The 25,032-nt window shown below is 50.4% G+C and overlaps 1 protein-coding gene across 5 annotated transcripts; it reads left to right on the top strand.

The window, feature by feature from the left end:
• Positions 1–16,530: 16,530 nt before the first annotated feature.
• ZNF232 (zinc finger protein 232) lies at positions 16,531–23,071 on the top strand. 5 transcript variants are annotated; one of them, XM_058676349.1, is made up of 4 exons: positions 16,531–16,788; positions 18,577–18,952; positions 19,245–19,377; positions 22,335–23,071. In XM_058676349.1, exons 1-4 carry the CDS (start codon positions 16,727–16,729, stop codon positions 23,069–23,071), a joined length of 1,308 nt encoding a protein of 435 aa, XP_058532332.1. In that variant the 5' UTR covers positions 16,531–16,726. The 5 variants fall into 5 exon arrangements, with proteins under 5 accessions (XP_058532332.1, XP_058532334.1, XP_058532336.1 ...); XM_058676351.1 differs by having other exon boundaries at positions 16,535–16,788; positions 18,530–18,952; XM_058676353.1 differs by lacking the exon at positions 16,531–16,788 and adding an exon at positions 17,577–17,704.
• Positions 23,072–25,032: the final 1,961 nt, after the last annotated feature.

Below are 25,032 nucleotides of genomic sequence, written 5' to 3'. Positions count from 1 at the left end.
TGGGTGGTAGTTCCCACTGACGAGCACAAGAACCAGAATGGGGGCAGAGATCAGAGCTGGACAGCATTGCAGTGTGCCTCAGCATGGGTGTCGACTGGGTCTGCAGTATGCCAGACTGGGTTAGACTCTAGCACCTGCTGGTGTTCATGAGAGCCAGGGTGGGTGTAGTATACGCTGGGCTAGATCTGGGCACCCACTGAACCATGCGAGAGCTATGTCTAGGCATGGACCAAGTGTGGCTGGGCTGTAGCACCTAACAGTAAGAATTGGAATGCGTGTGGCTGATCGGGCAAATCCACTGTTCCTGCCAGGACAGGAGGTGGATTAAGTCAGTTTGGGCCACTGACCCACTGGTGTGCACATGATCTGCCACTGGGAGGAGACCTGATAGAGGAGCTTGAGGAACTCCGCTGTCAGGACACAGTCCCTACGTGTGAGCGCAAGAACCAAGGCTCGGAGCAGCCCAGACCAGGCCAGGTTACCATACTAACCAGCATACATATGGCTCATATCTGGGGATAGGTCAGGCTGGGCCAGCTCATAGCACCCACTGGCAGATCTGAGAACCAGGACACAGTGCAGCACAGGCCAAGTTGGGCCAAAACACCAGCCAGTTCACATTAGGGCCGGGACTGGGGGCTAGCTTGGCTGGACTCAGCTGCAGCACCCACCAGCATGAGCTAGAACTGGGGGCAGACCAGGCTGGACAAGGCTACAACACCCACCAGCAAATGCCAAGGTGAGGTGGGTCCTGCCAGACTGGGCCACAGCATCTACCAGCATACATTAGACCCAGAGGTGAAGGTGAGTGGGGGGCAGGTAAGCACAGTAGAGGGCAGCATGGGCACCCCTTTGGGGCCAATGCTCTCATTGGTGAGCATGAGTAGGGGATTGGGCTAGGAAAGGCTACAACACCTGTTGGCCTGCGTGTGAACTGGGTTGGGGCAGAGCCAGTCTGGGCTAACCAACTGTATCCACTGGTGCAGGCAAGAGCCAGAGTTAAGTGCAGGCCAGTTGGGCTTTGCCGCAGTATCAGCTGGCAAGTGCTAGGACTGGGGCAAGTCCTGTCAAGCTAGAATGCAGAACCACCTGGAAAGTGCAAGAACCAGGAATGGGAGCAGGCCCAGTAGGGAAACTGTGGGCACCTCTCTTGATGGGCTGCAAATCCCACTGATGAGCATGAGAATCAGGGCTAGGAGTGGGCCTATGTAGACAGGAGGTAGCACCCACCAGCACAAGTATGGGCTGGATAGTGACGTTGGTTGGGTTGAGCTAGGCTCCAACACCATTGACATGCACATGAGCTGAAAGGGAAGTGGGATAGACTGGACCAGTCTGCTGCACATACTGGTAATCACAGGAACCAGGGCTAGAGGGTGGGCCTAATAGGGGTTATTGGGGTCACTCCAATTAGGCTGCAGTTCCCACTGGTGTACATGAGGGCCAAGCATGTGGTGGGCAGGGTTGGCCTGGGCTGCAGCATCCACTGGTTTGCATAAGAGACAGAGCTGGAGACAGAACTGATTCAGCAACTGCAACCATCCTTGCGTGTGTAGGCTGATGTAAGTGACAGACTGAGCTGGACCCCATACTGGCAAGCACACACAAGAGTCAGGTCTGAGATCACCTCAGATAAGACTTCTTTGGGGATTCCCCCCAGTTGGAATCAGGACTCCAACTATGGGGAGAATTGCAGGATCTGTGGTCTAACCATGGAGTGCAAGTATCAGAACTGGGCCTCCTCAGTGGCTAAGATGGAGCAGTGTACAGCATGCCCAAATGCACATGGAGGATATGACAGTCCAATGGAGCCTGCAGGGGACATCTGGTACCATAGCAGAGGACAGAGGGCAGAACGGATTGGACAACTACCCCAGCCAGGCATTGACAGCAAATATCTGGGCAAGTGGAAATATCTGGGCAAATATCTGGGCAAGGTCCATCAGCCAATGGACCTTGGAAGGATTTCCTCATCCTTGGATCTGTGAGATCAACAGCATTTCGGAACTATCGAAACCACTTGAGCAGAACCCTTGGAGCATGCTCCATATCAGGGAACCTGGGTGGTTGTTCCCCATCCCTGGATACGGATGCAGTTGGGATGCTGGGAATGGCTTCTCTCCTTCTCTCTCCCCTCCCACCAGATACAGGAAGAAGAAAAGGAAAATTTGGAAACAGTGGTCTCATCCACTTTCTCCTGTTCCGGAACCCTTCCCACTCTAATCAAAGGCCCATATGGGCAGGCACCCTTCTCAATTATGTAGACATCACCAAAAATAAAAATCAAAGAAAGAGAGGAGCAAATTGTAGTGTATCCATAAAATGGAATACTAGCAAGCAGGAAGAAGGGATGGATGCTACACGCAGCATGAATGAACAACAAAAGCCTATACGAAAGAGCACATCTGTACAACTTCATTCAAATAAAGCACAAGAATTAGGTAACACAGGCATACCCATGTATAACCGGGCAACAGGACATAAAGACAAATGACCATAAGAAGTGTGGGGATTCTTTGGCTTTCTAGTACCACACCAGCTCCTTCTTAGTGGTCTCGTGCACGCATGAGCTCCCTTTCAGAGAAGCCCCTGCTGCGGAGTAGTTTCCCAAAAGTCAAACAGAGCAAAAACAAGCTAGACTCTCCTGCTCCACAAGCTCCCGAGTCAAGAGCTCTTCCCTCAAGGAGCTCGAGTTTCAGAAGCGAGGCAACCATTCTCTTTGAAAAATGGTTCTTGGCTTGGTACAGGGTCCAGAGGAGACCTAGCATCTACCAGCTTACCGTGCAGCCCAAGCCATCACTACCCTCCCCAGCCATAGACTGGGATGTGAACAGTAGAGCTCTATTGTTGCATGGAGAGAGTAAGACCAGGACCAGGCACGGGCAGGGTCACCGTCTTAGGGTGACTGTTCTGCCACCCCACTAAGTCACGTGTATGGCCACGTAGGAAGGTCCCTGTGATTCCTCATGTGAGGCAGAACCTTCCAGAACACACTTGGAGCACCAAAGCCCCACTCAAGTGCACTGCTGAGGTAGACAGGGCAGAAACAAAGTTCTCTCTGAAGGCAGGACATCAAAGGTGCCTCCATTGGTCCCTGCGCCTACAGCGAAACATGAAGCTAGCACCTGCTTTGTGGAGAACTGCTAATGTTGTGGGCCATGTCTAGACCCACACTTCTCCTTGTGCCTGGCTGACTCTGTTCAGAGTGGGAGTGGACACGCTGGCCCAGCCTGCAGCCCTGGAGTCACACCCTCGCGGGTCAGCCACGGCAGGCGCTGCATTCTCTCTCCCCGACCCCCCAGCTCCATGAGATGTCCTAAACACCAACCGACTGGCTCAGCCCGGACACACGTCCCTCCCAGAACCGAAGATTTTGGCCAAGTCAGGGCTATACTGGATTGTGTAATGGATTTACCCCCATGGCTGGGAAAAGTGGCTTGATGAAAGTTAGTCCATTAAGACTCATGAATGGCAATTAGGTGGGCCTTTAAAGCACATTTTCAAATTCAATAATAACTTCTTAGTGTACTCCTGTCCTGAGAGGAAAAATGTGATTCCAAAATTAAGTAGAACCGAAGACCGGCATTTCTATGATAATTAACAGATTACGACAGACTCTCCATCTTCCGGATGAAGCGGTTACGCTTGGAAGAAGTTAATTTGTCAGGTCACGCAGTCCTCAAGTAGCCGGACAAGGTTTCCGACTTTGTCCCTTCAGAACTGGACATGCCCGCCATGTTTACCTCAGACTCACCAAAGCCTTCCAAGCACAGCGCAAATTAGGAGGTTCCACGAAGGCGACCACAAAGGGATTCCGGAGGGAGTGTGAAACATTAAAAAAAATTAAAAAGGCAAAAGCAACATGTTAAATTACTTGGAGGCAGGGCTGAGGCCCAGTCCCGGGTGTGTCTGGAACCTTCGCAGGCCCGTGTCTTGGTGCTAACTTGCCTCACGCGGCCCCGTCACCGCGTCAGCCCTACCTGCGCCTCCGCGTGCGCACCTCTAGGTGTCACTGTCACCCGGCCGGCCGTGGGCAGGCGGCTGGCCTCTCGGCGGAGTCTGCGCAGAAGAGACGTCTAGGCCTGTGGGGAGGACGGCCGGAGCGCGCGCATGCGCAGAGGCCGCATTGGGTAGCTGGGGTCTGGCCGCCCCGGCCCGGAGCTTGGGGTATCGGCTATGTGGTGCTGGCCCTAATGAGGGGTCCCTTAGTCTAGCGGCAGGCTGGGGGTGGCCTACAGGTGACATTCCACTGTGTTGACACAGCTGCAAACGCCGGCGCCTGCGTCCCTCCCGGAAGCGGAGTGGGGAACAGGTGCCGGCCCCCGGGTTCCTCAGGGTAGGGAGAGGCCAGGCCTCCTGCAGGCTGTGGGCGCGCTGTGCTGGGCTGAGCCCTGTGTGTGCTTGCTCGGCGTGTCCCGCCTGTCGTGGCCCCCTACCACAGTCTGTCCCAAGCGCCAAGCTAAGCCTGTGCATGGCGCAGCACAGTGCCCGTCCGACGTTTGTAGGTTAGCCAAGCTGTGGTTCCTACGTCTCCTGGTGGTGTGCCAGAGCCCGGCTGCGGAGACTGAAGGACTGGAGTGACCTGTGGAGTTTAGGCGTGTTCTGCCAAATCTCGAATATTCGTACTGTTGGGGTCTCTCTCTGCAAACCCGTTTAGCCATCTCTTTTGAAGAGCCTTCTGAGATGGCTGCCTCCCTGCCTGCATCTAATATTTAACTTTCCATCAGAGGTTCCTTGGCTTGTTGAATTCATCCGCGTCCGTAACTCATTCTCTTGTGTATTCTCCCTGCTGAGTCTTTGTGAAGTATCACCTGGTGACTGAGCTGGGCTTCAAACAGTGTCAGCCCAGAAGTGACGGGCCCTGCTGAGATGTGGTTGTACGACACCTTGTCTTTGGCTCATGACGTTCGGTTTCACTTGAATTAGTAGCCAACTTTTTCTCTCTTATTTGCAAGGCAGGGACATAGATCTTTTGCCTACTAGTTCACTCACCCCAAATGTTTGCAACAGTCTGAGTAGGCCAGGCTGAAGCCAGGAGCCGAGAGCTCCATCTGAGACTCCCATGTGGGGGTGGCAGGGACCCAAATACTTGAGCTGTTTCCCTCGTGAGTACTTAACAGGAAAGTGGCTAAAAAAATGCAGTAGCTGGGATTTAAACCAGGCACTCTGATACCGGATGTGGGCTTTCTGAGCAGTTGTGTAACTGCTGTGCCACGCACCAGCTGCAGGGGCCAAAAAAAATTTTTTTTTAATCAGGAAATTTCTTGGTCATAAAATCTAGGTATCCAGAATCTCTTTTAAAAAAAAAAGTTAGAAGCTCTGGTCAGTCAGGGCCCTTGCATGGTGCAGTTTGTGGTGATTTCTCACACTGAGAATAAACTAGGGCCCCTGCATGGTCTCTCTGATGCCAGCTTCGAGTGTTGGTTGGTATCTGTGGTCCGATTTGCTTCACTCATTCCAGCTCACTGGTCAGCCTCTTGTGGCTATTTGAGTTTTTGATTGTAGTAGGTGCAGGAGCGTAGGAAGGCCCTTCCAGGTAGCCGAGTCATGGGCAAAGGCACAGAATGGACCGAAGCATGCTGTCTGGGAAGGCTGGCTGGAGTCCTGGAGCACAGCTTTGATTTTCTGTGAATATGACACAGAGGAAGGGCTATTGTTGTGTTGACGCCCTAACCCCCAGTGCCTCAGAATGGGAAAGCTGGAGAAAAAAAGTCGTTCTAGATGTCATTAATGGAGATGAAGCCATACTGGAGTAGGGTAGGCTCCTAAATCCCCCAGTGCCTGATGGTGATATAAGAAATGACAGCTGGACCCAGCGCGGTAGCGTAGTGGCTCCTGGCTCCTAGATCCTGGCTTCGGATTGGCACAGCTCCAGTTGTTGCAGTGACTGGGGGGGGGGGGGTGGATCAGCAGACAGATCTTTCCTCTGTGTCTCCTCCTCTGTATATACCTGACTTTCCAATAAAAATGAATGGATCTTTATAAATAAATAAACAAGCTGTGCCACCAGCACCAACTGGAGCCAAAAACCATAGAGTTTTTGTAACAGTCCATGCAGGAAGAGGTTCTGTATCAATTGCTGGTTGGCGAGAGCCAAAGGCGCAGTCTTAGGAGCCAGCATTGTGGCATAGCAGGTCAAAGTAACACCTGCAACCCCAGCATCCCATATGGCTACCAGTTGGAGCCCTGGCTGCTCCACTTCTGATCCAGCTGTCCGCCAACAGGACAGGAAAAGCAGTAGAAGATGGCCCCAAGTGTTTGGGTCCCCACCACCCATGTGGAAGGCCCAGAATAAGTTTCTAGCTCCTGGCTATTGGCCTGGCTCAACCCCAGCCATTCTAGCCTCTTGAGGAGTGAACCTGTGGATGGAAATTCTGTCTCTTCCCACTCTCTTTGTAACCTTTCAAATAAACAAATACGTGTGTGTGTGTGTGTGTGTGTGTGTGTGTGTGTGTCTCAAGTCTGTCATGCCAGATACCCACCCCCAGACTTCACCTGATTTCCTAAGGCTCCAGTGGTGTGACCTGTATTGCAGCAGCCTCATTCTTTATTGTCTTGCTCTCTGGGCTCAGTGGTATGGCACACCCATGAATGATCTCACCATCCTGGCCTTTGTAGATGTTGTAGCTTCGATCACAACAGCACTTGGGCTGTCATCCACTGCTTTCCAGGCCACAAGCAAGGACTTCGATGGGAAGTGGGGTAGCTGGGACATGAACCAGTGCCCATACAGGATACTGGCACTTGCAGGTGAAAGATTAGCCCGTTGAGCTATTGCACCAGCCCCATGCCTCCCAACTCCCCCAGCATGATTTCTTTAGGACCTTGTCCTGTAGTGATCTAACTTGTCACACCGGAGGACAAATTAGATCTCTACAGGGATAATTTCCATTTTCTCCTTGACTCCCACCCCCAATGCTACCTTTAGCTCTGTTGAACCAAAGATCACTAATTCGAATCTTTCAAGGAAATGATTCTTTGGGCGATGTTGGTATACGACCTCTTTAGTTAAGATGCACTTCACTTCAATTGTTCTGTTTTCTGTGGGATTTTTAGAAGTGCCTTTCGCTATTTCTTAATTAAACTATCAATCTGTTTTCAAATATTGAACAATATGAATTAAACTACACTCCTCTTCTCTTGAAACTCCTGCCACATCACTTTAAGGGGGAATTATGTCAAAGTCAGTTCTTTCCAAGCATCGACTTGAATATTTATTTTTACTGGGAAGTCAGATATACAAGGAGGAAGAGAGACAGAAACGAAGATCTTCCATCTGATGAGTCACTCCCCAAGTGGCCACAGTGGCCGAAGCTGAGCCAGTCTATTTGTTTCTTTATTTCTTTATTTATCTATTTATTTTTTAGCTGAGCCAATCTGAAGCCAGGAGCCAGGAGCTTCTTCCGGTTCTCCCACGTAGGTACAGAGTCCCAAGGCTTTGGGCCGCCCTTGACTGTTTTCTCAGGCCACAGCAGGGAGCTGGATGGGATGTGGACATGACCCAGAGCCCATATGGGATCCCAGCATATGCAAGCCTAGAACTTTAGCCACTAGGCTACCGCACCAGGCCCTCAAGCATTGATTTGAATGTTATTTAAGTGAAACCAGCCTAGATATATAGAAGTTTGTGCTAGTGACACATTACTAATGAGAATTCTGAGAAGTAAGGATCAAGATTAATAAAAATAGTAGAAATAGTGACAGCAGCTGGCATGTATTTTATGCTTTTTATATATCAAGCATTGTATCAAATATTTTACATGGATAATTTGAATGTCCCTTATTTAAAATGCTTAATGTGGTACCTGCATTGTGACACAACAGGTTAAGCCTCCTTCTTCAACGTCAGCATCCCTAAGGAATGCCAATTCGAGTCCTGCTGCTCCACTTCTGATCCAGCTCCCTGCTAATACATTTGGGAAAGCAGGGGAAGCTGGCCCAGCTGTTTGTGCTGTGGGAGACCCGAAACAAACTCCTGGCTCCTAGGTTCGGTCTGTCCCAGTCCTGGCCTTTGTGGCCATTTGTGGAGTGAACCAGAGGATGGAAGTCTTTGCTCTCTCTCCTCTCTCTGACTCTCTCTGTAACTCTGCCTTTCAAGTAAGTAAAACAAATCTTTTAAAATACTTAGTATCTCTAATTCGATTTTTTTTTTCAGAATATTTTCTTGTATGTAACAAGCTATCTTCAGAATGGGAACAAAATCTAAGCATAAAGTTCATTTCAATCCTAGCATAAAGTTCATTTTAATCTAAGCGTAAAGTTCTAAGCTTAAAGTTCATTTCCTATAAACCTTATACAACTGAAGATTATTTTATACACTATGTTTAGTGTTTGCATTTCAGTTGTGACCTATCTCATGAGGTCATGTATGGAATTCTCCATTTGCGTTGTTCTGGCACAAGAAACATGGTATTTTGGAACTTGCTGGAATTCTGAATCTGGAATGAGGAATGTTTCCCCTGTGTTTTTTTTTTTAAGATTTATTCATTTTATTACAGCCAGATATACAGAGAGGAGGAGAGACAGAGAGGAAGATCTTCTGTCCGATGATTCACTCCCCAACTGAGCCGCAACGGCTGGTGCTGCGCCGATCCTAAGCCAGGAACCAGGAACCTCTTCCGGGTCTCCCACGCGGGTGCAGGGTCCCAAAGCATTGGGCCGTCCTCGACTGCTTTCCCAGGCCACAAGCAGGGAGCTGGATGGGAAGTGGAGCTGCCGGGATTAGAACTGGTGCCCATATGGAATCCCGGTGCGTTCAAGGCGAGGACTTTAGCCGCTAGGCCACGCCACCGGGCCCCCCCTGTGTTGTTATACTCAGTCTCCTAACAGCTCTATGAAGTAAGTCCTGTTATCTCCATTACATAGTTGAAGAGAGTGGGGCACTGGGAGCTCTTGAGTAACACCATTATAAAATGATACAGTCAGAATTCCAACGCAGGCAGCTGATCCTATGACCAACTATAATGTGTCACCCTTGGTTCACTGCAAGATTGGTGACTAGACTGCATCCTGTTATCAGGACAAAGGAAAAAGGATTAATGGAAGGGACTCAGTAATGTGTTTTTGTGGCTGAATACTATCAGGAATTTGATAATGTGGTTGCCCAAAAGTAATATACTTATTTACTATTCAATTACACAAGGATATAAGATTGCCATAGGACAGAAATTCTACCAGAAGACTGGGAAGAAATGCCAGGTCCAAGAAAAGGAGAATGGGATCTATCGATATGACAGCCAATTGGTTTATCTAAGGCATGGCTTTAAAGTTGCTTAAATCGGGCCTGGTGCGATAGCGTAGTGGTTAAAGTCCTCGCATTGAACGCGCCAGGATCCCATATGGGCGCCAGTTCTAATCCTGGCAGCTCCACTTCCCATCCAGCTCCCTGCTTGTAGCCTGGGAAAGCAGTCGAGGACGGCCCACAGCCTTGGGATCCTGCACCCATGTGAGAGACCTGGAGGAAGCTCCTGGATTCTGGCTTTGGACCGGCGCAGCACTGGCTGTTGCGCTCACTTGGGGAGTGAATCATCGGACAGAAGATCTTCTCTTCTCCTCTCTGTACATCTGCCTTCCCAATAAAATAAATAAATAAAGTTGCTTAAGTCAGTATACCATGACAATGTCTACCAATGGCTGTCACGGTATATGGGCAATGTATTAGTTACTAATTTTTGCTTCTCACCTTGAAATCTATCTTCCTTTACTTTGCCTACTTCTCCCTAGTGGCCATGTTCTGCTGTGTTTTTTATGTATGTATTGGTGTGAACAGCTTGTGAAAGGCACTCATCCTTAGGCCATTTCCTCCGAGCCAATTCTGGCCCTTCCAGTGAGTTCCGCCCCTGTCCAAGAGGTTACTTCCTATGGAATACCTCCAGTTTGCCTGCCTCCTCCAGTGAAATTTTCCACCATCCGTCAGTGTATTTCCTTAGCTAACTCCAGCCTTCAGGCTAACAAGTTCCTTCTCCACCAGCAGGGTGTGTGTTCCACACCTCCAGGACACTCAGCTTGAGGTGGGGGAAAGGAACCTAAGTTCTGGGTTACTCCCTCTTAGATTTCCCGGGATAGAGATAAGCCATATTTGTATTTTAGGAATTACAGAAGGAGCTGTCTATCACTGCAGATTCTGAGACCAGGAAAAGATGAAGGAATCAAAGTCGAAGATGAAAACTTCTGAAGAAAGAGATGCAGTAAGGGCTGAACCACAAAGACCCCAGAGACAGATCTCCTGTGAGTGTGAGTTAGCAGAAAACAGTAATCCTGCTGCGCCCCATGGCATGGACCCCAGGCAGCCAGGTGATGCCCCAAGCCTGGACGTCATGCTACTGGAAGACCAGGCCCTGGGACCTGTGTGTTTTTGTGGGCATGGTGGCTGTGGATTGCCTGGGGAAGAGAGTTTGGGGATGTGTGGGGACAGGAGGGTAGTGCTGAGGGAGTACATTACAGGTAAGCAATAATTTCTGGGGGACTTCCATGGACCGGGCCATTGTTCTTGCAGGTAAATGAGGGAGCTGAGACCAGGTGGTGTGGAGGAGGGTCACTGCAGATAAATGAGGGGGTTAAGACTGGCTGGTGTAGAGGAGGGTCAGACCAATGCACCCACGTGGGAGACCTGAGCTAGGCTAGCTGGCACTGACCACCACCTCTGTCCACTAATGCACATGAAAGCTGAGGTGGACTATGCCATATAGGGGCCTAGCACCCACTGGCACACATGAGATCCGTGGCTGGGAGTGGGCCTGGTGGGACAACTGGAGGAACTCCCCTACTGGGCTGTCACTCTCACGGGTGAGCATGAGAGTCAGCTGGGTGTGGGCCAGCCAGGCAAGGCTGCTCCACTTGTCTGCAAGTGTGTGGGATGGCTCAGGGAGTGGACTGGATAGTGCAGGGCTAAACCACAGCACACTGGCATGTACAGGAACCAGTACTGGATGCAGGATATGCCAGGTTAGGCTACCACACCACTGGTTTGCATGAGAGCCAGGGATGGCAGAAGGCTAGGCAGGGCTAGCCTGCAGCATTTGCTGGTGACAGAGTTGGGACTGGGAGTGGGCTGGGCCAGGCTGCAGGACCCAATGGCAAGGGCCAAGTCGTGGAGATGAAGTTTGGGGGAGAAGGCCATTCCACGCTGCGTTGAAGCAATCACCTGCGTGTGCAAAATCTGTGGCTGGGCAGCATCCATTGGCAAGTGTCGGGACAGGGTGCAAGTTTTCTGAGACGGGACCACAATATCCTCTGGAAAGTACAAGATCCAGGACTGGGAGTGGGCCTGATGGGGGAAACTGGACATTCCTCCACTGGCCTGAGTCCTTGCTGCACACTTGTGTGTCAGGTCTGGGGTAGGATAAGGCTGGGCTAGTCTGCAGTACTTGCTGGTAGGTGTGAGAGCCAGAATGAAGTACAGGCCAAGCCAAATTAGCCACAACACACCCAGTTCACAGTAGGGCTAGGACTGGGGGGTGGCCAAGCTGGACTAGACTGCAGCACCTGCCAGTACTAGTTGGGAAATGGAGGAAGGCGGAGTGAAGCCAGGCCTCAGCATCCAACATTGCATGCCAAGGTGAACATCCACTGGTACACACAAGACCCTGGGCCGGGAGTGAGCCTGGTGGAGGGACAGCGAAGGCTCCCCTGCTGGGCCACTGCTCCCACTGTGAGTGTGAGAGCTAGGACTGGGGGCAGACTGGTCTGGGCAAGGCTGCAACAACCATCAGCCTGCATGTGACCAGGCCACTGTATTCACAGCTGTAAGCAAGAGCCAAGATAAGTGCTGACCGGCTGGGCTTTGCTGCAATGTCTGCTGGTTAGTGCCTCCATAGGATGCAACTCATGTCAAAGTGCATCAGTCTGGAAAGTGTGAAATCTGAGGCTGGTACTGGGGCCAGTAGGCAACCTGTGGGCACTCCTTTGCTGGGCTGCAATTCCCACTGATGAGCATGAGAGCCAGGGCTAGGGGCAGGTCAGGCTGGATAAGGTGGCAGCACCCATCAACATATGCTGTGAGGTGGGGTGGCCTGAGCTGGACTGCAATATCCATAAGTATATATGACAGTCGGATTGGGATGTGTCATGGACTAAGCGAGTTTGCTGCACATACTGGCATGTGCAGGAACTGGGGCTGTGAGCGGGCCTGGTGGAGGTTACTGGGGGTTGCTCCAAATAGGCTACAGTTCCTGGTGATGTGCATAAGGCCCAGGTCTGTGACATGATGGATTGAGCCAAGTTTGCATAGGACATGGGGTGGGGGACAGAACTGACCAGACAACTGCAATCCCCTGTGTGTGCATAGGAGGATGGGGGTGATGGACTGGGCTAGCCCCCTCACTGCCTGGCACATGCAGTTTGGGTCTGGAGTCACTCCAAGCAGTTTTTTGGAGGACCTCCTGACTGGATCACTGGATTCAAAACCGCAACCACAGGGAAAGTCATAGAACCTGTAGTCCAGCCTTGGAATGTCTGTGCCAGGACTGGAACTGGCCATTAATTTTTTTTTTTTAGATTTTATTTTATTCTTATTACAAAGTCAGATGTACAGAGAGGAGGAGAGACAGAGAGCAAGATCTTTCGTCCGATGAGTCACTCCCCAAGTGAGCCACAACGGCTGGTGCTGTGCCAATCCAGAGCCAGGAGCCAGGAACTTCCTCCAGGTCTCCCACACGGGTGCAGGGTCCCAAGGCTTTGGGCTGTCTTCGACTGCTTTCCCAGGCCACAAGCAGGGAGCTGGACAGGAAGTGGAGCTGCCGGGATTAGAACCGGCACCCATATGGGATCCTGGCACGTGCAAGGTGAGGACTTTAGCCATTAGGCCACGCCACCAGGCCCCATTAGTTGTTGATACCTGTGCAGTGGACAGCATGCCTAGATGCATATGGGGGCCAGTTCATCTAGGCCCGCAGAGGACATTGAGTGCCATGTCAGAGTGTGGAGCACAGAATGGGTCAGACAACTCCTGGCTGAGCTGTGGCAGCAAGTGTCTGGCAGAGTGAATGTACTGTGGTAGATTCTACCAGCCAATGAACCTTAAATGTATTTTTTCAACCTTGGAGCAATGAAACCAGCAGTATCTTAGAACTATCTAAACCACTGAAGCAATGCCCTTGGAACACTCTTATCTATGTTGGGGTTTCTAAATGACATCAGTGGGTGTTGATGTAATTCTGGCAGCTGGGAGCAGCCCTTCCCCTTTTACACTCCCCCCAGTTCGGGAGAAAAGGGAAGAAAAGGCAAATTGGAAGCATTTGTCCCACCCACCTTCCCCCAAGCATTGACCCTCACACCATAATCAGTGGTGTTCATGGGCATGTAGCTTGTCAATTATGTGAACAACATCAAAAATTAGGGTCTGGTGTGGTAGCCTACCGGCTAAAGTCATCACCTTGAACGCGTCGAGGATCCCACATAGGTGCCAGTTCTAATCCTGGCAGCCCTGCTTCCCATCCAGCTCCCTGCTTGTGGCCTGAGAAAGCAGTGGATGATGGCCCAAAGCCTTGGGACCCTGCATCTGTGTGGGAGACCCGGAAGAAGCTCCTGGCTCCTGGCTTCAGACCGGCACAGCTCTGGTCATTGCGGCTGCTCAGGGAGTGAATCATCGGACAGAAGATCTTTCTCTCTGTGTCTCTTCCTCTCTGTATATTTGAATTTTCAATAAAAAATAAATCTTTTTTAAAGCATCAAATATTAAAATTAAGTTAACTTTTTAAAAAAAGAAATGTTATAAAAAACAAAAAGTTCTAATCTGTTTAAACATGAGAATCGCTATGGATCCCAGAGTGTGTGGGAAGACCTTCAAGGGAAACTCAAACCTCACCCTAAATCAGAGAATCCACAGCCTAGGGAAGCCAGCGACTTCAGGGAAGCGTTCCATCAAAGCTCCCATCTCACCATCCATCAGAGAATTCACACTGGCAATAAGCCCTATGCATGTCATGACTGCAGATAGACATTCAGGCAGAGTTCACACCTTGTCACACATCAGCAAATGCAGACTGGGGGAAACCCTTCGAGAGCAGTGAGTGTAAAAAAGTCCTCAGTGTTCTCGCCTCACCGCGCACCAGAGCCTCTAGCAGAGAGAAACCCAGTGGGTGTCAGGGACGCGGGGAGTCTTTTAGTGGGTGCCCAGCTTTTCCGAAACATCAGAGGCTATGCACGGTAGAGGATCTGGAATGTGAAATAGCTCGCACATCTGGCTTGGTCCTTAACCAATAACAGGAAACTCAGAAGAAAGAAAAGCCTTGTGGATGCAGAGTGTGGGAGAACTTTCTGGAGAAGCTCTGATCTAATTTGGCGTTGGGTGATCTATACTGGACAGAGACCCTATAAATGGAGGAAGTGTGGGAAGGAGTTTAGTCATACCTGGGTACACACCAGAGATGCCATATTGGAGAGAAGCCCTCCCCGGGCCATGACTGCGGGAAGGCTTTACCGATCCTTACCCAGCATCGGGAAACCACAGCGGTAAGAAGCCCAAGGCATGTAAGGATTGGCACGTGGCATTTGTCAAACATCAGACACTCCACACTGAAGAGAGACTTGAAGAACGTGAGGAAAGCTTCGGCAATGCTGGGGAACTCAAGCAGGGCAGCAAACTCACCCACAAGAGCAAGCCCACAGCAGAGCCAGTGTGGTCAGACCCTCCAAAGGATGCTCAGGCCTGGTCAGATGTGGGGCAACTCCCACAGCAGGGGGACCTCACACAGCTGAGGACTGAGGGGGGCTTTTGGCTAGAGCCCGTGAGGCATAGCAGAGTTCACAGTGGAGGAAAAACCCTGCGTCTATAGTAATTGGGAAGTCGTTCAGGGCCAGCTCAGACTGCTTTCAGTCAGAACTCACACCTCATGGTCACCAGAGAACCCACACTGAAAGGAAGTCCCCTGAGGAGTGCCACAACTATGGGTGAGTCCTCAGGGGACACACAGCTCTCAACAACTTCACACCACAAAGGAATCTGAAGCCTGGCAGCATCTTCCCACACGACTTAACTCCGCTGGATGGTAGAAACTTGAACAAGTACAACTAGGGAAAGGGATCCAGTATGATAGCCTGGTAGCTAAAACCTTTGCCTTGCATGTGTCAGGATCCCATATGGGCTCTGGTTGGTGTCCTTGCTGCCCCACTTCCCATCCAACTCCCTGCTTGTGACCTGGGAAAGCAGTCAGGGATGGCCCAAAGCCTTGGGACCCTGCACCTACGTGGGAGACCTGGAAGAAGCTCCTGGCTCCTGGCTTTGGATCAGCTCAGCTGCAACCATTGCAGCTGCTTGGGGAGTAAATCAATAGATGAAGATCTTCCTCTCTGGCTCTCCGCCTCTCTGTAAATCTGCCTTTCCAATAAAAATAAATAAATAAATAAATAAATAAATAAATAAATAAATAAATAAATAAATAAATAAAGTAGGGAGAGGCTGATAGAGCCCAAACTGTACTGCACACTAGAGAGTATCTACTGTTGGGAAAACCATTTGAAGGTTAAAAAAAAAAAAATTAGCAAAGTCCTATTGATGTAACCCAGTGGAAAAGCTAGAAGCTTTTAGAAATGATAGCCCTTTTTCTCTGGTGCAATGGAGTACGGGGCCAAAGGATACAATGACATAAGTGTATTTTAGGGGATTTCTAGCATAGAGAGCATTAGAAATCATTTTGGCAGCAAATCCACAATTAAATCTTCATACAAGGAGCTCTCCCGGTTTTGCCTGCTTAGTCCAATCTGCTTTGAGTACTTACAGTGATCAAATCTTTCCCTGGATGAATTCTGCCCCTTAGGTATGTTACACATATTCTTTGTTTCTTCCTTATTCAAAAAAAAAAAACACATACTCTTACATATGAGATCTTGTCTGTTAGGTTGGCCCACTCATTTACAAGGAAACAACAAGGAACAGAAATGGCCACAGGATGGTTGAAGACCAGGACAGAAGGGCCGAGCAGGGTGTTCCCCAAAGAAGGTACGAGTAACGTCAGACCATATCAGGAGGGGACGTGCAAGAGATGGGAAAACTCTATGGGACTGAGTGTCACAGCTGAGCGTTCGGGTGACTTAGGGAAGCAGAAAGGAGCTTCTGCTCTGGAAGGTCGGGTGATTTGGGAGAGTGATTTGGTCTTGAACCAGAACAGCTAATTTGAGAACTGCAGCACTGAAACAGAGCTCTGAGGAGAGGCGTCTCATAACGGAATCTGGTCGCTGATGTTACTAATTAGGCCCTGCCAATCCGTACAGTCAGATTCAGTCCCACATGTTTCTTGAACTCTAAACTCCTGGTAGGTGGCATTTATATGAGTCATTCAGAGAGTGGCTAAAGGAGGAGGGGGAATACCTGTGAGGTGTATGGAGGGAATCCGTAGTTCTGAACTGGTGTGATATGGCCCCACCCTTAGAGATGATCTACCAATGCATGGAGACTATTGGCCTCCAACAACTAGGAATGTGGCTAATTCTCTCCCAGTGCACAGCCGCCTTCCTTCTGCTCCCCCGTCCCCTGCCACAGAGAATACAGGACCCCAGGTAGCATTAGGGTAGTGCCATATGGGATCTCGGCACTAGGTGGGAATTTAGCCATTGAACCATCACACCAGACCCTGACCGCCTCATTAATAAAATGGTAATAGCAAGGATTATTTGGCTTAGTGGTTGAGTCATCGCATGGGAGTGCCGGGTTGAACTCCAGCCCAATCTGTTCAGGCTTCCTGCCAGTATACACCTTGGGTCAAGCAGTTGACTTAAGAGAGAGGTCCGGATGAAACTCCAGGCCTGGCCCAGCTGTGGCAGGCATTTGGGGAGTGAAGCAGCAAATGAAAGGTAGGTCTCTTTCTTTCAAATAACTAAAAATAAAACATCTTTTAAAAAACATTTAAAATAAAATTGGGGGCCCGGCGGCGTGGCCTAGCGGCTAAAGTCCTCGCCTTGAACACACCGGGATCCCATATGGGCACCAGTTCTAATCCTGGCAGCTCCACTTCCTATCCAGCTCCCTGCTTGTGGCCTGGGAAAGCAGTCAAAGACAGCCCAAGGCCTTGGGACCCTGAACCCACATGGGAGACCTGGAGGAAGTTCCAGGTTCCCCGCTTTGGATCAGCACAGCACCGGCCGTTGTGGCTCACTTGGGGAGTGAATCATCGGACCGAGGATCTTCCTCTCTGTCTCCTCCTCTCTGTATATCTGACTTTGCAATAAAAATAAATAAATCTTACAAAAAAAAACCAAACATCAGGAATTTTTAACTTTTTAAAGAAAGATAATCAGACTGTGTTGTGTCCGATAGATAATTTATAATTTCCCTTTTGATTTATTTTCAAACACAAACATATATATGTTTATATATATAAAATAATATATAAAAGTTATATATATATGAACTTTGGCCTATTTGCCCAAACTCTATGCTTCAACACCCTCCAGGCCACCACCGGCCCGAGGAGGAGGGACCCCTCCTCCTCCTCCTCCTCGACTCTGACAGCGACCAGGGTGGGCTCGGTCCCCCACCCTCCGGACCCACCGACCCCCAGATCCCTCGGCCCCCGACCCCCGGACCCACCGACCTTCCCAAACCCCCGGGACCTCCCCCTCCAGACCCCCAACTCCTGGATCCCCGCCACATCCAGCCACGCGTCCAGCGCCGGTGACTGCTGGGAGGTGGAGGCCGAGGCTGCGCAGGCGCGACCCGGGGCCGGGGAGGGGTCGTGCAAAAGCCCGGGGAGGCTCCGGGAGCGCAGCGGTGAGTGCTGGCGGCCTTGGGTGGGACGGGGCGGGTGGCGTGGGTGGCTCAGCTCCCCGGCCAGGCTGCCCTCCAGGGTCACGGCAGGCGGTGGTCCTGCAGTGGGTCAGGCCTCCGCAAGTTTAGACACGGGGGGGGGGGTCGGTTCCCACGCTCCGCTGCCCGCGTTGTGTCCAGTGCCACGGATGGGGGGCGGGGTCGATGCCCCGTTTCTCGAGATTACCAAGAGAAGAAATGAAAGGTGAGGGTGCAGGCCAGGTTGGGGTGTGGAGCACAGCTCCTCTCCAGGGCTTTTGGGTGAGGGAGGAAGCTGGTTCGGGGCTGGCGCCACCGCTGGGGCATTCTGCCCTAGGGACAAGGGCCTTGCGTTTGTCAGGGCTCTTCCTTTGTCCTCCTCGGCCCACGAGGCCCTTGTCTGTGCACCTTTAACGGCCTCTGGGTTCGCCCAACCTCCTTCCCTGTGGGATTTCTCTGGCACTGGGCAGGATACACCAGGTGTTTTCCTCCTCGCTGGAAGAAGGCTACCTCACACGTAGCTGTTCCGCTTGGGAGTTAGGAATCCGACCAAACGCAGTGGGTTTTTGCTTTAAAGTTCTTCCTAGTCACGGGTCCACAGAACACTTTTTTGTGCTATTTTTAACTTTTATCTAGTTGTATCTAGAAAACCACCATAGTGGGTTTGTCTCTAAGCAGACTGCAAGGTGTTAAAGACGGTGGCTTCATGGAGTAGCATTCAGGGGACAGGTGGAGGGAGGATGTTGTACCATGATTGGACAGGTGTTTTCAGGAATGACAAAAAGAGCACTGCTTTCTCTCTTGTAACAGGCTGGGATGGTTTGTCACTAACAGCAGCTATAACTCTGGCTCTTCAGGGTATCCCAGGAAGCAGAGAAGGTCACCATGTTGGAGCCCAAGGAAGAGGGATGGCCCAGGGACTGTGAGAGCAGGCTTCCTGGGCCCCACTCGGCCAGTCAAGAGATGTTCCGCCAGCGCTTCAGGCAGCTGTGTTACCGGGAGACGCCGGGTCCCCGGGAGGCCCTGAGCCAGCTCCGGGTGCTGTGCTGTGAGTGGCTGAGGCCTGAACGGCACACCAAGGAGCAGATCCTGGAGCTGCTGGTGCTGGAGCAGTTCCTGGTCATCCTGCCTGAGGAGCTTCGGGCCTGGGTGCGGGGACATCACCCTAAGAGCGGAGAGGAAGCCGTGACGGTGCTGGAGGACTTAGAGAAAGGACTTGAACCAGAGCTGCAGGTGGGAAGGGGTGGCTGGGAGGGATTGGATCTGTGGTGGGAGCTGCCTCGGTGACCTTCAGGCTGGACAGAGAGGGGGACAGCAGCAGGGGAAATTGCCAAGTTCAGACCCGGCCCAGGGAGAGAGCGGCAGGGAGTGTGTGTCTCTGTCCTTTCCAACTTCAAGCTCTGTCTGACCCGGAAAGAGACTCCAGCTCCTCTTCCTTCCCCTGTGCTGACTCTGAGGAGGCTCCCTGAGGTCTCCTCGGAAACTCTGGTCCCACACAAATCGCGTGGTGCCTGATCGCCTCCAGGTCCCGGGCCCCGCACGCGGACCTGCACTGGAGGAGCCGGGAGAGGAGCAGCCACCACTGGGGGCAGCTCGGGAGGCTGCAGGTGCCCAGCTCCAGCTTGAACCTCAGGACTCGCAGCCTTTCCCAAAGAGCGGTGAGGAATGGGACTGTTTGGGGAGAGGGAGGGGGCACAAGGATGGTAGGGGCTCAGACATTAGCTGTTACCACCGTGGCCTAGACTTTGCTCTTAGATGAGAGAGAGCATTTTCATCACCCATCACGCTGGGAACAAGAATAACCTTCTAAAGTAGCTCTGAGGATTGAATTACATCTGCGTATAAAACCTGGTCAGAAGGGCCAGCATAGTATGTTAAACTTTGCAACACTGGCGTCCCAAGTGAGTGCCGGTTCGATCCTCGGCTGTTCCCCCTTGATCCAGCTCCCTGGTAATACAGCTAGGAAAGCAGCAGCAGATGGGCCAAGTGCTTGATCCCCTGCCAGCCATGTGGGAGACCTGGATGAAGCTTGTGGTTCCTGGTTTCAGGCCAACACAGCCCTAGCTGTTGCAGCTATCTGGGGAGTGAACCAGTGGATGGAAGTTCTCTCTCTCTGCCCCTCCCTTTGTTTTTCAAATAAAAAAATAATTAAATCTTTAAGAAAAAAAAACAAAGTTGGCCAGAGGCAGAAATTGTGAAATAGCAAGTTATTGAACGCTTTCAACACCCATGTCCCATGTGTCAGTTCCTGGGATCAAATTCCACATGTACTTCCAGTCTAGCTTCCTGCTAATGTATTCTAGAAGCAGCAGACGATGGCTTAAGTGCTTGGCCTATGCCAACCTCCTCGGAGACCCACATGGAGTTCTTTGACTCCTGGTTCATTCCTCCAGATGTCTGCCTGTGGAAGCCATGTAGAAGAATGAACCAACAGCTGGAAGATCTTTCAGCTTCAGTGTCCCAAAGCAGGTCCAGGAAGTATTTTCTTCACTTCCTGCCTCACCATCTCCCCTTCTCTTGACTCCTAGTTCTTAATAACTTGGCCCTGAGCTGAGGCTGCCTTGAGATCCTTTTAGTTTTCTCCATGCCTCAACGAATTTGAGAGAAAGGGAGGAGAATGCCCTTGGACTAGGACATGTCCCAAATGCCCTCGGTTCCTACGATGCCACGATGTCTGGGCCTGGGGCCAAAGGCAAGAGCTAGGATCCCAATTCAGGTCTCATAGTGGAGTCGTCATTGCTGCCTGCTGGGATCTGCATTGGCAGGAAGCTGGCATAAGTAAAGCTGGGAATGGACCCCGACACCCCACTATGGAATGCAGGTATCCAAAATCTGCCCCTGAAGTATGGGGTTTCTGCTTGATATGTGGTTTTCTACCGCAACTACCACCATGCTAGAAATGGAAATTAATGTTAGAATCTCAACAAAAAGTATGTTTTACTTCCTAGCTCTCTTCTGCCATTTTTTCCATACTCTTCTCATTCCCTTTACTGCCTCGATTTATCAACATGATATTTTACTTTTTTTTCAGATTATTTTTATTGGAAGGGGAAACAGAGAGAAAGATCTAACATCTGCTGGTTCACTCCCCAAATGGTTGCAACAGCTGGAGCTGAGCTGAACTGAGTTGAGCTTCCTTCAAGTCCACTACTTGAGTGCAGGATCCCAAGGCCTTGGATCATCCTCTTCTGCTTTCCCAGGCCATAAGAGGCGAGCTGGATGGAAAGTGGAACGGTCCAGACATGGACTGGCACCCATACGGGATGCTGGCACTTGTAGACAGAGGATTAGCTTGACATACCACTATGCCAACCCTGCTACTTTACTTTCTAAACAAAAGTGACCAGGCAGGTGTTTGGAAGAGAGACTCAGATGCTCGGTGGGATGCTTACATCCCATAGAAGAGTGTCTGGGCTCAAGTGCCTGTTTACTTCTCATTCCAACTTCCTGCTAGTAAGTACCCCAGGAGGCAGAAGGGGATGACTCCAGCACTTTGATCCCTGATACCCCACAGGGAGAGCCAGAGTAAGTACAGGACTCCTTGCTTTGGCCTGGTCCAACCCCAGCTGTTGCAGGCAGTTGAGAAATGAACCAACAAGTAGATTTCTGTGTCTATCATTCTTTGTCTTTCTGCCTTTCAATAAAATGAAGATAAAGGAGAAGTAGATAGTAGGATAAAAAGAAGGCAGCAACTACATGGCTTTTTTCACAGTGATAAACATATTTCAGATTAACCATAGCATTTAACCTTGGGGGAGGGGATGTATATTTAAATGAGATAATCTCAGGTTACCTCAAAGCAGTGTGTTTTTGGTCTCCTTAGACATAAGCAGTGCTATAGACAAACCATAGAACATGCTACAGACATTTAAGAATAGGCAAATCATTCTTTTCTTCCTTTTTGTTAAGGAAACAGGTCGACAGGACAGAGAGCAGCAGGCATGCAGGCAGAGCTGGAGGTCCTTCCTCTGTACAAGACGCAGCTGCATGAGAAAATAAATGGGAAAGAAGCTTCCGGAGCCAGGAGGTCTCTACCCTCTGGAACATTCCCTCTCCCTAACCCTAATGGTTCTTTGTTCTCCCTTCCCTTCACAACATCAGTTGACCTTTCTCTCATTCCTTATAAATTTCTACACTAGCCAGATCTGAAGCCAGGAGCCAGGAGCTTCTTTTGGGTCTCCCATGCGTGCAAGCTCAGGATTCAAGGCTTTGGACCATGCTCTGCTGCTTTCCCAGGTCATAAGTAGGGAGCTGGATTGGAAGTGGAGCATCTGGGACTCACACTAGCACCTATGTGGGATGCCAGAGGATGAGCCTGATAGGCCATGCCTCTGCCCCACCATTTAAAGAACAGATCTTGAAAAGACCTTATTTTAAAACTTATTTTAAAAATGTATTTAGTGTACCATTATGTAAAAATCAGTAAAGAAAAAAACAACAGGTATGGAGAAAAGAAAATAAATCCTTTCCCAGTATGATCCTGCTACCAAGGGCTAGCTATTGGTAATTTCTAATTAATATTCCCATTGTCATATGTACATCTGTATAGTGAATATTTTATTTTCATTTCAGAAACATAACTCCTGATCTAATTGTGATTTCTCCATGCATCCAGAACAGGTCTGTTTACATTTTCCATCAGCTGTAGATGGTGCAGAGCTCAAGGACAAAGCAGCGTTGACAGAACCACCCAGTGTGGAGGTGGAGTCACCGGCATTCCCAGAGGCACTTGCCAGCCCCACTGCCATGTTCAAGGCTACGTCTTGTGTTGAAAGCACCTTAGGACAGTCACAAAGGAAACCTAAAGTGGGCAGAGTGAGGCAGTCCCCTGCCCAGGGAGCAGGTTCGAGGCAGACAGTTGTCACCCATAAGAAAACTCCCCAAGGGAAGAAAGACCACAAGTGTACTGAATGCGGTAAAGCCTTCATTTATAATTCACACCTGGTCATCCATCAGAGAATCCATTCTGGAGAGAAACCCTACAAGTGTAGTGACTGTGGGAAGACTTTCAACCAGAGCTCAAACCTCATTCAGCATCAGAGAATTCACACGGGGGAGAAACCCTATGAGTGTGGCGAGTGCGGGAAGGCTTTCAGGTGGGGCGCTCATCTTGTGCAGCACCAGAGGATCCACTCCGGAGAGAAGCCCTATGAGTGTAAGAAATGTGGCAAGGCCTTCAGCCAGAGCTCCTATCTCAGTCAGCACCTGAGGATTCACAGTGGAGAAAAGCCGTTTGTGTGTAAAGGATGTGGGAAGGCCTACCGCTGGAGCTCAGAGCTACTTAGACACCAGCGAGTGCATGCTGGCGCAGAATCTGCCCCGTACGTGGACGGGGAGAAAGGCTCCAGATAGACTTGTACTTTTATCTAATCTACTTTAGGATCAGAGTCCATAAAAGTTCTAAGTGTCTTAAAGAGGTTTTTCCTGTGTCGTTCTTGATTTTGGAAAAACTCCACCTAGTGCCACCTGTAGCTCGTCACTTCTGTGTCCTTTGAATGTGATCAGTGTTGGCCACAAGGAATAGCTGAGTTGTGCTGCTTCTCCTTTGGGGCATGACCTAAGGGGAGATTCTGACCTGCATGGGTTCCCAAAAAATATAGATAGTAATGCCTGCAGAGGGGCTGGCAGTTATATTAGCGTTTATTGTGAATGAGACTTCGATCCTGGCCCTCTCTTGGACCCAAACTGGTCTGTCTCCTCGGACAAGGTCACTCCCACAGTGTGCAGGTAGGAGATGGAAACCACACTTAAGAATTGGGACAGGGAGAAGTGCTGACTAGGAAAAGTTGGTTATGGAGGTAGGGAGGTCTGTGAAGAACACGGCAAGAGCAGCGTGGGGAACAGCTGCTACCTCCAGGGCTGTGGCAGAATATTTAGACGTGCCCTTGTCCCAAGACCTGTTCTTGTGGTGTAGGCCAAGGCTAGTCTTTGCAGGCCCCAAGAGCCTGTCCAAACCCAAGCTGCAGTGAGCTATGGTGAGCATATTGACATCAAGGAAATTCACAAACAGATCAGGAATTGTTTGGGTTTTGAGCCAGTTAAATATTTACCGACAACGCTCTCCAGATGGTGGAGTCCATGGCAGTGCCGCAGGCCAAGGCTGACAAGCATGAGCTGCAAGTGGAGGTGCCAATGAAACGCTTGATGGGCACCTCCACTGGACCCCTTGCCTCCTGCAAGCAGTTCACTGTAAAAACAAGATGGAAAAGACCAGAATTAGAACCAGGAGCTGCCTTCTGTCCCCTTGGCTGCCGCAGGGCTTGTTACTGGCCAAGTGGAGACTGGTCCAACTCTGATATGGTCCTTTGTCCAGGACAATCAAGGGTGGATCTGGAACGAGGAGGCAATCATTGCTGACTGACGCGTGTCCAACCCTGGGACCCCTCTCCTCGTGTCCCACTGCCCTCTTTCATTGCTTTCCCCTCAGAGGGTGAAACTGATCACCCCCTTGACTTAGATCTCTCTCTTTTTAAAAAAAAAAAAAAATTATCTATTTATATTTATTGGAAACACAGATATACAGAGGGGAGGAGAGACAGAGAGGAAGATTTTCCGTCCAATTATTCACTCCTCTAGTGGGCACAATGGCCGGAGCCGAGCCGATCTGAAGCCAGGAGCCAGGAACTTCTTTCTGGGTCTCCCACGCGGGTGTAGAGTCCTGATGCTTTGGGCCATCCTCCACTGCTTTCCCAGGCCACAAGCAGGGAGCTGGATGGGAAGTGGAGCTGCCGGGATTAGAACTGGCGCCCATATGGGATCCCGGCACGTTCAAGGCGAGGACCTTAACCGCTACGCTATCGCACTGGGCCCTAGATCTCTTTTATAAAGATTTTTTATTGGAAAGTCGGATATACAGAGAGTAGCAGATACAGCGAAAACGATCTTGCGTTCACTGATTCACTCCCCACGTGGCCACAACAACCAGAGCTGAGCCAATCCAAAGCCAGAGGGTCCCAACACCTTGGGCCGTCCTCTATTATCTCCCCAGGCCACAAGCAGGGAACTGGATAGGAAGCTGGGCTGTTGGGACATGAACCGGCGCCCATATGGGATCCTGGTGTGTACAAGGCGAGGACTTTAGCTACTAGGCTATCGTGATGGGCCAGATTTCTTTTTTTTTTTTTTGAATTTTTTTTTTATTATTTTTTCTCCATTAATTACAATGTATTACGTGACACAATTCATAGGTACTGGGATTCTCCCCCCTTCACCCCAAACCCTCGCCCCCCCCCCCGGTGGATTCTTCCTTCCTGTTGCATAGCCACAGCTCAAGTTGTTCTGGGATTCCCTCATTGCAAGCATACACCATACAT

This window comes from Ochotona princeps, chromosome 17, assembly GCF_030435755.1.
Source record: "Ochotona princeps isolate mOchPri1 chromosome 17, mOchPri1.hap1, whole genome shotgun sequence".
Classification (NCBI taxonomy): domain Eukaryota; kingdom Metazoa; phylum Chordata; class Mammalia; order Lagomorpha; family Ochotonidae; genus Ochotona; species Ochotona princeps.
This window is presented reverse-complemented; position numbering and strand designations above follow the sequence as displayed.

Bases quoted from the DNA above. Each gene is read 5' to 3' on its own strand.
- ZNF232 (XM_058676349.1), top strand. From the start codon at position 16,727: ATGAAACTCCAGGCCTGGCCCAGCTGTGGCAGGCATTTGGGGAGTGAA. The intron at 18,953-19,244 runs GTGGGAAGGGGT...GATCGCCTCCAG, and splicing joins GACTTGAACCAGAGCTGCAG to GTCCCGGGCCCCGCACGCGG. The intron at 19,378-22,334 runs GTGAGGAATGGG...CCATGCATCCAG, and splicing joins GCAGCCTTTCCCAAAGAGCG to AACAGGTCTGTTTACATTTT.